A 12,414-nucleotide genomic window follows, 5' to 3' on the forward strand; every position below is an offset into this window, starting at 1 on the left:
TTATTCCCAGAGAGGAAAATACAGAAGGTTGAGTAAAGCAGTTAGTTGCTGATGTTAACAGACAAGGGATAAACCAAAAGTCGGCTTGCATTTGTATTAGAAAACTGCAGAAAAGTGGAGAGAAACCTTACTGTGTGAGCCTTGTAGGGCAAATAGGATGAATTTAAGATAAGATATGTTGAAGTGAATGTAGGCACATCTGAGGAAATGCATATTAAATAGTGTCAATATTTTCCATACTATAGGGGTGGAAGTTGTCCTTTGAGAGTCAATCTTGTAAATAGCAGATCTGCAAGTATTAATTGCATTAAGGAAATGGGAGAGTTTGAAATAACTGCTGTAAAGATAATTCTACCAAGAAAATGAGAAGGAGGTTACCATCATTTTTGAGACAGTAGCAGATACAACCAGATTGAACTTGACAAAGAGGAGACAGTACAGGATAAAATCAGCAGGTTCCCTAACTTTCTCCCAACAATACTTTGCTACACAACACCTGCAGACTAACTGTCAAGAGGTCAAGAAAGGCAGGGTAAAGTCCATTTAAAAGTTATTTTGATTTAAGATATAAATAAAAGGTCACATTTCTTGATAAGATAGCTAGCAGATAAAATAAGGAAAAGTGAAATGTCTTGTGAAATAGAAAACGTGATGAACTTAATTTTGATGGTGTAAACACATCTACTTCAGGGAGAGTTGCTATGAATAACAATACGTAATTTTTTGCTTCATATTAAAATCAGAATCTCAACAAACTGACAGCGTGTCAAGAGTAAGCAGAATACCTGAGAAGCCTTTGAGATAATTCTCAGCATTCTTATTAACCCATCAGTAGTCCGACACAGGAAAAAAGAGAGCTAGCGTGTTTTCAGGGTCTCTGTGACAGACAGTGGATTTTTCATACAAATTAGCAACATATTCACCACAACCTGGAGAGATAGGAATTAATAAAGGATTCGAGGAAATTAATTAACTCACAGAATGTTACATAAGCACTCGTAAATTCTGTCCTAGATTTTTTAGTTCAAGTTGATTTGACTCCCCACTGAGATGTTGTAGAGCATCTCTTAGTTAAGTTTTGTTTTTGTTGTATAGCATCTACTGTGCTCACAAATTTACAAAAATGAATGGAATAATGAATGGATAAATAATGAAATAGGCAAAATTAAAAATACTTTCTCATTTTACTTACATTACTTCATCCTGAAAAATGTCTGGCTCCTGCATCTCCCATTTCCAGAGGGGGCCTGGATATAATTTAACCAGCCTCCCTTAAGGAGGAAAAAATCTTTCTGGAGTAAATCCCAATTCAGAGACATAAACTAATATTGGCTTAAAGTGACTTGGGAGGTAAGAAGAAAATGTTTGCATTTGGAGGATGAAAAATGGGATCATTTTAGCTCTGGGATAGGCTAATGTAATAGAGAATATTTGGGGTGGGACTCCAATCTCTCGCTTTGGCCCCAACTCCTTTCAGATGTGACACCAACCATGTTAAAAGCCCAGTGCACCACTGCATCAGAATATAATACTTAGGTAGAGCTAAGTCAGACTAAGTAATCTATTTTTCATGGCCCTCTCTTAGCAGATGAATAAATACCCAAAGGGATTATTGAATCCTCTTATTTTTATTTTTTGGTTTGGAGCTTTAAATGATCAACTTTCTGTGCCGTGTCCTAGCTCCTCAGTCATTCTTGGTTAAAATAGTTTGGACTTCCCCTTGCAACTTCAGGGTTGACTTTCATGTGAATTGAGTCTTTAATATTTCACGTTATTCACTCTAATAGATGAGAACTTTATTTCTGCTACACTATAATCATTGCTTGGAATAAAAATCTTAATGATTCCTGATTTGTCTTAGGTTCAGATTTTAACTTATGCTTGAGTGCAGTTATCTTATGCATTAACTTATGCACTGAGCATTTATCAATGCCTTGTTAAAAAAAAAAAAGAACATGTAATAAACTAATGTAGAGGTATGTAGTGGTTAGGGCTTCATTTTCATATATGATGAATATATTAAGTGGCTTCCCAGGTGGCCCTAGTGGTAAAGAACTCACCTGCCAATACAGGAGACATAAGAGATGCGGGTTTGATACCTGGAGTGGGAAGATTCCCTGGAGGAGGGCATGGCAACCACTCTAGTATTCTTGCCTGGAGAATCCCATGGACAGAGGAGCCTGGTGAGCTGCAGTCTATAGGGTCACACAGAGTCAGACATGACTGAAGTGACTTAGCACGCAAACATGTTCCCAACATTTACCAAGAATTTACAATGTACCAGAACTTACTTTTTTAAAATTTATTTATTTTAATTGGAGGCTAATTACTTTACAATATTGTAGTGGTTTTGCCATACATTGACATGAATCAGCCATGAGTATACATGAGTTCCCCATCCTGAGCCCCTCTCCCACCTCCCTCCCCATCCCATCCCTCAGGGTCATCCCAGTGCACCAGCCCTGAGCACCCTGTCTCATGCATCCAACCTGGACTGGCGATCTGTTGCACATATGATAATATACAGGTTTCAATGCTATTCTCTCAAATCATCCCATCCTCGCCTTCTCCCACAGAGTCCAAAAGATTGTTCTATACATCTGTTTCTCACTTTCTGTCTCGCATATAGGGTTATCGTTACCATCTTTCTAAATTCCATATATATGTGTTACTATACTGTATTGGTGTTTTTCTTCCTGGCTTATTTCACTCTGTCTAATAGGCTCCAGTTTTATCCACCTCATTAGAACTGACTCAAATGCATTCTTTTTAATAGCTGAGGAACATTCCATTGTACCACGTTCTATTTGTACCACAGCTTCCTTATCCATTCATCTGCTGATGGACATCTAGGTTGCTTCCATGTCCTGGCAATTATAAACAGTGCTGCGATGAACCGTGGGGTACACGTGTTTCTTTCAATTCTGGTTTCCTTGGTTTGTATGCCCAGGAGTGAGATTGCTGGGTCATATGATAGTTCTATTTCCAGTTTTTTAAGGAATCTCCACATTGTTCTCCATAGTGGCTGTACTAGTTTGCATTCCCACCAACAGTGTAAGAGGGTTCCCTTTTCTCCACACCCTCTCCAGCATTTATTGCTTGTAGATTTTTGGATAGCAGCCATTCTGACTGGCATGAAATGTGTACCAGAACTTAAAAGCTCCACAGACACCGAGTGCTAGCTCTCAAGTTGTGAAATGGTAGATCAAGTATTTAGAATACTATCTGTCCCACTCCAAAGCTTATACTCCTAAGTTCATAATTCTCTAATTTTATGTTCAATAAATTATTAAGTAAATGAGCCATATTAAAATAACTTATTCAGACATTGACATCTGTGCATTTGCTAGCAGGATTTTAGAGTTTTCTAGAGATACTCATTCTGCTACTCAAAATTTCATATCTGTTTTCCCATCTCTAATTAACTAGTGGGTGTGTATAAATCCAGACAATCCTAAAGAAGTTTTTAATGTAAATGAAAACTGGGAATTTGAATTTAAAAATAGTAAACCAAGTCTTTTTTTTTTTTAATTTCAAGTACAAGTTAGCTTGATCTTGCCAAGTTGAGGCAGTAATATCATTTTCATGTTAGCTCATTTCATGTTAGCTCATTTCATGCCTTCTGTTTCATGAAGCCTCCCTGATTATTCTAACAGACATAAGACCCTGCTCCCTCTTCACTCTCATGCTCTGCCATTTGTATTTCTCTGTATGATACCTGTCACGTCATGCCTTGTATTAGAGTTGTGCTGTCCGCTTAGTCACTCAGTCATGTCTGACTGTGACCCCATGGACTGTAGCCTGCCAGGCTTCTCTGTCCATGGGGATTCTCTAGGCAAGAATGTTGGAGGGGTTGCCATGCCTTCCTCCAGGGAATCTTCCCAACCCAGGGATTGAACCCAGGTCTCCCGTGTTGCAAGCAGATTCTTTACTTTCTGAGCCACCAAGGAAGTCCTGTATTAGAGTTACTGTGCTCTTAATCACTTTTCTCTGAAACCTCTTAAATGCAAAATTCATGCCTCACTTATGTTCAATTTTATTTCAGTATCTCTTATGCCATAGTTGCTCCCAGGTGGCACTAGTGGTTAAAGAAAAAAAAAAAGCTTGTCTATCAATGCAGAAGAGACTTAAGAGATACTGATTTGATCCCTGGGTCAGGAAGATCCCCTGGAGGAGGGCATGGCAACCCACTTGAGTATTCTTGCTTGGAAAATCCCATTGACAGAGGAGCCTGGCAGGCTACAATCTAAAGGGTCACAAAGAGTTGACAAAAGTGAAGCGACTTAGCACACATGTTCACTACACAATTGTAGAAAATATTAGATCAATGAATTTTAAAAAGTACAGTGTATTCAGATTTAAGAAAACAATAATTGTACTCAAACATGAGATATTAATTTTAAAACTAATTTTTGAGATAAAAGTGACCTTTATGTTCAATTATGTTTTAACGTAACTGGTATAGTAAAAGGGACCAGGAGTATAAAAAGTTAACCTAAGATAGTTATCGTTTGTTTTCTCAGGAACACTGCCACATACAAAAACAAGATTACCCAAAGTTATATCTCTAAAGTTTGGTGGAAAATATTTATTACATATGTTTACCACTCATAAACATATGTAAAATTCAGAATCAATATCAAAAAAACCAAAAATCAGTGTCTTCTGTTAATAGATAGCACAAGGAATTTGCTTGCCAGCCACAGATAAGTAAGAGGAGGCTTTGAACTTAAGTCTTTCTGGTTTCCAAGCCAGTTCCTTAGGTTGTTTTAATGTTTTGTTGTTATTGCTGTTTATTTGTTTGGCTTTAAAATTTTTCAACTAAATACCAAAGCCACGGAGAATGTAACTCATTATTCAGTGGTTATATAAGATATTTTTTAAATGTTTGGTTCTATTCACATTTAAAAAAATTACCATGGACAGTAGCAAGCAAGTTCTTTAATTTGTGTTCTTTTATTTTAGCTGTTATTAGTATTATATGTAAAATAGGAAAATCAAATTGAATAACAGGATTCTTGCAACTCTAATGTTCCTTAAATTCATGAAAATATTTTGAAAACTCCTATTTTAGAACATTTGCTACTAACCCTGACAATAGCCAGGAAGTATTACAATTCTCAAAGCAATATGATAAGAATCAGGGATAGCTGGTTGCTATTTGGTTTGCATAAAATGCAATGTAATGATACAAGGAAGTTGTATTTAAAATAATTCCAGTGGCCACAAGTTATTGTTACTGATTTGAATGTTAAGGGATATGAAAAAGAGAACACTGTGTTTTGAAAGCTCTAAATAATACATACTCATAAATGGCTCACTTCTTACTTTATTGAAGAAATGGACAATGGACTTGGAGTTCATTGGCTAACATAATGTGGGTATCTCCATCAATGGCCTTGGAACCACATTGCTTGAGTCTGATGGCAGTGTTTCTTTAATATGACTCTACCACATGCAGAGGTAAACTGCAGATATTAATGTACTAGACTGAAATTTTGAAATCTCAATTCATACTGTTTTCTTTTTGCTTCTGCAGACTTTCATAGTGTTGAACAAAGGGAAAGCAATCTTCCGTTTCAATGCCACACCTGCTTTGTACATGCTGTCTCCTTTCAGTCCTCTCAGAAGAATATCTATTAAGATTTTAGTACATGCATATCCTTTTTAAAATGCTTACTTACAGTGGTTCTTTAAAATGTAGTTTCTGGCTATTTTATTTAAATATAGATTTTTATTTCTTTTTTACCTGAAAAGACTCAGGTTTATCAATCTCAATATAATTTGGTGTAGATCTCTGAATAGATCCAGAGTATGGCAATTTGGGGCTTCCCAGGTTGCCCTAGTGGTAAAGAACTCACCTGCTCATACAAGAGACAAAGAGATGCAGGTTTGATCCCTGGGTCAGTAAGATCCCCTGGAGGAGGGCATGGCAATCCACTCCAATTCTTGCCTGGAGAACCCCATGGACAGAGGAGCCTGGTGAGCTACAGTCCATAAGTTTGCAAAGAGTTGGACATGACTGAAGTGACTTAGCTTGCATGCATGCATTCATCATATCATCATCATCATGGCAATTTTAGTATTTTAGGATAAATTGCTTTTATCCATTACCCTTTTGTTTAGAGAGATTTTTTAAAGTCTATAGGCTCATTTAGAATTATTTTCTAAGGAAAAATTGTCAGCATTTCAACAAATGTTGTTATCAGATATTCAAAGTTACCATGCGTTCTTTGATCATATTCCTTGATTCTAAGCTACCGCATTCAGCATGCTTATCATGTGCACTATTCTGACGAACTGCATATTTATGACCATGAGTAATCCTCCAGACTGGACCAAGAATGTAGAGTAAGTGGGTATAAGTACATTTTAATATAGTCTTAGTATGGTTGTTGTTATCCTTCCTTTTTCATACCAGGAAGTTATTGCATATATAAAAATTGTTGTGATTATCTTCCCATGTTCTATAGTTACTTTACTTTCAATTAGTTTTTTCTCCTCTACAGTATTAACCTGCTAACATCAGAAGAGAATAATACATGTTACAGTCTTTTCCAGAAAAAAAGATCTTACCAGATACCCTGCCTGTTCTTAGACATGTCATGTATCTCTTGTCCTTGGATGTATTTCTGATAGGATAGGAACAATACAGGAGTTTTCCAGGCTGATCTCATACCTGGGTTCTTAGTAAATTTAAAATACCTCTACTTTCTGGGAGTGTTTCTGACATATACATTTCAAGATTTTCTGGAAAGATCTTAATTGTAATTTATTCTCATAGTTAGAACGGGCGCCTTAATCATCAGCCATACTCTAATCAGTGTCTTCCTTTGGTTGATCTGAAAAAGATAATTATAAAGGCTCACCTGGTACCATATTCTTTTCACAATGGATTAATATCACAATGGACTCTTTTACCTAGGTACACTTTTACTGGAATATATACTTTTGAGTCACTTGTGAAAATCCTTGCAAGAGGATTCTGTGTAGGAGAATTCACTTTTCTTCGTGACCCATGGAACTGGCTTGATTTCATAGTCATTGTCTTTGCGTAAGTATTTATTTTTTGAAACTCCAAACTCATGAAACTCTCAGACAGCACAGTATCCCAGTGAGAAAGAACTTTGGGATCAGACTTTTCCTGCATATAATAGTTTGATTTAAAATACACAACATGGAAACTAGTCATCAGAAAATGGTAATAATTTTTCAGAAAGAGCATTTCCCACTCAAACGTGTATATATGATATCGTTATAATAGAGGATCTTCCTCTGTGCTCAGCATGTGGATGGATAGCATATGTGGTGCCAGTTAGAGTCACACTTTTTCCAAGTTCCTATTTAATATCTGATAAAACTGATAAGAGAAACAGAGAAAACTCAGGCATTTGTTAGCATGGTGCTCTTTCTATTAATGTATATTATTCAAGAACTAATAAAATATAGAAGCAAATCTTTTCATAAGGACTGTCACTGCATACTAAACCTAACATTAATGCATTGTGTATATATTACATAGGCATCCACAGTTTATTTTCATGGGAAAAATATCACATTAAGATATAATTTTAGCTTATTTATATTGCTGCTCTTTTCCTAAATATATTTGTCAGAACATTTCTTTAGTTTTTAAATCTCAAACCTAAATACAATATCTCTGTCATTTCTAATTGTAAAAGTAATACACGTTCATTGGAGGGATTTAGGCAAGATGAAAGGGTCTTGAGATTTCTAGTCTCCAATTCTGCACACCTGCCCCACCTCTTTGTCCTTCATCCATGACTACTGTAGGTCCACCCACCATCTGCTAAGATAACACTGTGTCAGAGAAGGCTGCATCTTCTCAGGGGTCTCCTTTTTTATTGAGTATAAATTACAAGCCATAAACTTTATCTTTTTAAAAGTATAAAATCCAGTGTTTTATAGTATTTCATAAAGTTATGCAACAATCACTACCCTCTAACTCCAGAATATTTTCATTATCCCAGAGAGCAGTCACTTTCCTTCCCTTCTTCCCTCAAGTCCCTGGAAAACACTCATCTATCTTCTGTCTCTGGATTTGCCTAATGGAGACATTTCACATGAATGGAATCTTAAAATTAGCATAGAGTTGTCAAGATTTGCTGATGGTGTTTTATAGAACATTATATATTGATATTACCATAATATTGAAGTCTAGTCGTTGAAGCATTTCACCATTTATTTAGGCATTTAAGTATATGAAGCCATTTTAATATTTGCATTTTTCTCACATCAAATGACTGAAATCAAATTAAGTTAGTAATGATAGAAGCAAAAGATTTGTAGAACTATAAATTTAAATAAGAAGTTCCAAGCACAGGGAACACCTTGACTAAAGGCACAGGTAAGTATCATAGACTCTATCTAAATTCTGAATAACTCTGATTTAATTCTACAGGTATTTAACAGAATTTGTAAACCTAGGCAATGTTTCAGCTCTTCGAACTTTCAGAGTGTTGAGAGCTTTGAAAACTATTTCTGTAATCCCAGGTAAGAAGTAACTGATGTGAAGCATTAGGTCACTCATAACTCCAACTCTCTGGGAGTTGTTCTTTGCTTGTGTGGGGGTGTGTGTGTGTGTTGTCACCGTGTTTGTGTACAAACTCCCCATTACAGATATGTGACAGAGTTTGTGGACCTGGGCAATGTCTCAGCGTTGAGAACATTCAGAGTTCTCCGAGCTTTGAAAACAATTTCAGTCATTCCAGGTGAGAGTGGGGTTAAACACCAGGGCTGACTTTGATCTTTTGAAGGAAAAAACAATAAAAACTTAATCTTAAATAATTTTTCATTAAATTTAATCTCGTGTTTTTCATAATTGTTATGAAAAGTCAGCCTTTGAGTTTAATCAATTGCATGAGTCTTAGAGGATGAAGATGGCCATTTGGTTTCACATCTCAACTTGAAATTTTTCCTCCTGTTTAACAGTTTATTTTCCATTTTGCTTATCCAGGAATGAAAATTTCAATTTGTTTTACTGCTTTTCATAGAATGAAGAAAAGAGATACAAAAATATTAGCATGGGGAGGATTGCATGACACAATGCTTTTTTCTTTCCTCAACAAACCATTTCTTTACTGAAAACTTGTCACTGTATCCTGTAATTCAGCCTCTGTTTTGGTCATTATAAAGAGATGGTTTGTCTGACAGACATTTACTGAGCTGACCCAAGTTATTTTTTCAAGTGAGTGTGGCTATGATTCGAGCAACCAAATTATTCATTTTGACTGGTTATTCTCTGGAAATACTTTAAAGTTTTTAGTCACTTGCTGTAATATACAGAAACAAAATATATAAAACAGCAGATCCCCCCTTTTGAGCTGGTAGACTTTTTTTGAACTAGGTTATTTAAGATCATTGATTTGATCAAGTGCATGCATTTCTAGGAAAGCTTGTATTTTGTTTTTGTTTTTCATTTAGAAACTTTATTTCATTTTGAACACCTTTTCTTCTCTGTATTCAGGCCTGAAGACCATCGTGGGGGCCCTGATCCAGTCTGTGAAAAAGCTCTCAGATGTCATGATCCTGACTGTGTTCTGTCTGAGCGTGTTTGCCCTGATTGGGCTGCAGCTCTTTATGGGCAACCTGAAGCATAAATGTGTACAGACTTCACTTGAAAACAATGAAACAATAGAAAACATATTGGAAACCCTCGATGAAGAAGAATATGCAAGTAAGAATACCCATGTAGTTGCTAATAGGTTGAAATAAGGCTAAGAGCATTGTTCTCTTTTGGCAATGAAATGTTGCTTTCATTTTAATTATTTCAAAATCACTCAAATATACAGAAAGTTGCAAAAGTGTGAATTTTTATCTTGTATTTTCATAAATTTCCCTGGGTCTAGTAGTTCTAATATTGAGAACTTGGGATAGTTCCATAATTCTCAATTTCTATAAGATAAAAAAGAATAAATTTGGCTGTAGAGAAATAAATTTAGCTATAAATTAATGATATTGACCATTAGATTTCATCATGAACTATGTATTTATATACTGTAGTTTTATTGTGTAGTTTATGCTTACATTTTTTATAGTATGATTTATTATATAATAATACAATTACATTTTATACTTGTATTATTCTTATAACATTATTAATCATGGTACAATGTCAATTATCACATATTAAAATATTTGTCTCAATATATTGCTAAAGATTTGTATAAGCAGAGAAATCTGTTCAGCTTTATCCTATTATATTAAGCTCTATCCTCCTATTATAACCAATGATGTGTTTCACAGAGCTTTCTAATGGCTCCCCTCAATCTAGCTAATAGACCATTGAAGTTTAATTCCTCAGAACTTGTTCTGTAGGTATCATTTCAGATGATATGTATACACAGTCTCAGAAGTCTACTTAATTCACAAATGTATTTTTGAGTATCTTACAGAAAGCATAAATTGCATGTTTCCTAACAGTTATCTCCTACCACAGTTTCTTTCACCAAAGCTGATTAGTTTGAGTGAGAATGAGGTCTGGCAAGATTGTACTTTCTGTCTTAACACCTGCAGTGTGTCTGTATGATGTTACCTAATGAACCCATGAAAGATAATAGATAATTGAATCCAGAGGTAAAATGGACATGTAATTGCCTTAGATAGAAGGGGATCAGGGAGTAAAGGTCAGGTGTTAATTCTCCTTAAATAATAAAGAGTCATATACTTCATTTTTTTTAAACTCAGTGTGTTTTTCCTACTCACTGAGAAATATAAAGGCAAATAAAATCTCGCTAATATAGGAAAAAATTGTAAATAAAGAAAACTGAAAAAAAGGAACCTAAAACAAGAAAACTGAAGATTTTCAAAGTAAAATTTTAATGTATTTTTTTTTACTAACAGTATTTGATAAGGAATTTAGCAAATTTTCCTTTCCTTTTTTATTTTTTTAGCTTCTGATTTTATTAATAGGATGCTAAATTTTATTTATTTCCCAAAGACTTTACTTCTAATTTATATGCCATAAAAATTTATATATCTTACAGGTAATTGCTGACATTTATATTCTGTTTTATGAATTGGTTTACAGCACTTATTTAAACTTGACTTTTTGTACTAGGATCACTATGTCCTTTTTTCAGAATCTTGGTCTCATTCCTGAGTTCATGATTTGAATGATTTTAAAAAACATTTTAGAATTACTATAAGCAATTTTTTTTTGAAAGGAGTAGTAAAAGCTCTTAGATTTTGCAGTGTTTCCTCATGTTGAGTTTACATGTGAGTGCATGACAACTTAGATAAGAGTGAAATTTTATACCACCATCTCCCTCAATTCTGTACATTAGTCTTGATTTTCCTCTGAAATATACTTTCACAGCAGAGATTACTGTGTTAAATCTGAGTTTGATTTCCCACCTGTTTTTTGTGTCATAGAAGCCTGATCTCACTGCAATATTTATTCAAGCATTCATTTATCGTGTCTGTTTATTGAATGCTTCCTTGAGCTAAGCATTGTACAAGTTTCTGGAGCTGCAGAGATGAGTATGGTAGCCTTAGACGCAGCATCCACAGAGCTTATCCTCTTGGGGGAATAAAAGAATTAAGGGAGGGGAACAGACAAATAGCAATATTATAAGTTATAATAAATGCTATGCAAAGAAAGTAAATCTCAAAAAAAAAAGGAAAATAAATCTCAGGGGCAGAGATACCAACTAAATGAAAAGCCTTCTCTGAGGAGGTGGCATTTAAGCAGAGATCTGAAGGATAAGAAGAAGTCATAACACAGTGTAAGTGTATATGGAGGCTGTTCCTTGAGTTAGAAGGAAGAGCTTGTAGGAGAGCCCTAAGACTGGAAAGAGTGTGTATTTAAAGAATGGGAAGAGAAGAATGGGAAAACAGCAGTGTGGTTAGACTTTAGCAAAAGAGAGGCAGAATGGCAACAGAGAAAGTAAAGGAAAAAGGCAGGGGTCATTTCATGCAGGATATTTTAGCCCAAGGAAAGGAGTTTTTATTTTATTTTAAATGCAGTGGTTTTAATCACTTTTGCCATATGGAGAACTCACTGGGCAAGAATGGATGGTAGACTGAAATAGTGAAGACCAGTCAGGATGTTGTTTCTGTCATCCAAACAGGAAAAGATTGTGACTTCATCTTGAGTGAAATCAGAGAATGAAAAAGGTGTGTTCAAGATGACACCTATAAAACTCATGGATGGATTAAAGAGGAGAGGAGGGCTTGGGGATCTCATCTAGGTTTCTGGCCACTTGACTGGATAGGTGACAATGGGAAATGAGGGAAGAGTGGGCAGGCTTATTGGAGAAAGTCACAATTACCCAATTAAAATTGAGAAGCCACTGGGACATCCAAATGGAGATAGAAAGTAGACAATTGGAGATTTAAGCATAGAGACCAGAGGAACTGCCTAGTTTGGAGATATATACTTCAAAGTATTCA

The 12,414-nt window shown here is 35.3% G+C and overlaps 1 protein-coding gene across 1 annotated transcript in view; it reads left to right on the forward strand.

Moving 5' to 3' along the window:
• The window catches only part of SCN9A (sodium voltage-gated channel alpha subunit 9), a 160,906-nt gene that overhangs the window by 69,973 nt on the left and 78,519 nt on the right, over positions 1–12,414 (forward strand). The window contains exons 3-7 of the mRNA XM_061135142.1: positions 5,540–5,657; positions 6,261–6,351; positions 6,926–7,054; positions 8,423–8,514; positions 9,488–9,697. Of these exons, the coding sequence (XP_060991125.1) occupies positions 5,540–5,657; positions 6,261–6,351; positions 6,926–7,054; positions 8,423–8,514; positions 9,488–9,697 (640 nt within the window). The remainder of the gene's footprint in view (positions 1–5,539; positions 5,658–6,260; positions 6,352–6,925; positions 7,055–8,422; positions 8,515–9,487; positions 9,698–12,414) is intronic.

This window comes from Dama dama, chromosome 33, assembly GCF_033118175.1.
Source record: "Dama dama isolate Ldn47 chromosome 33, ASM3311817v1, whole genome shotgun sequence".
Classification (NCBI taxonomy): domain Eukaryota; kingdom Metazoa; phylum Chordata; class Mammalia; order Artiodactyla; family Cervidae; genus Dama; species Dama dama.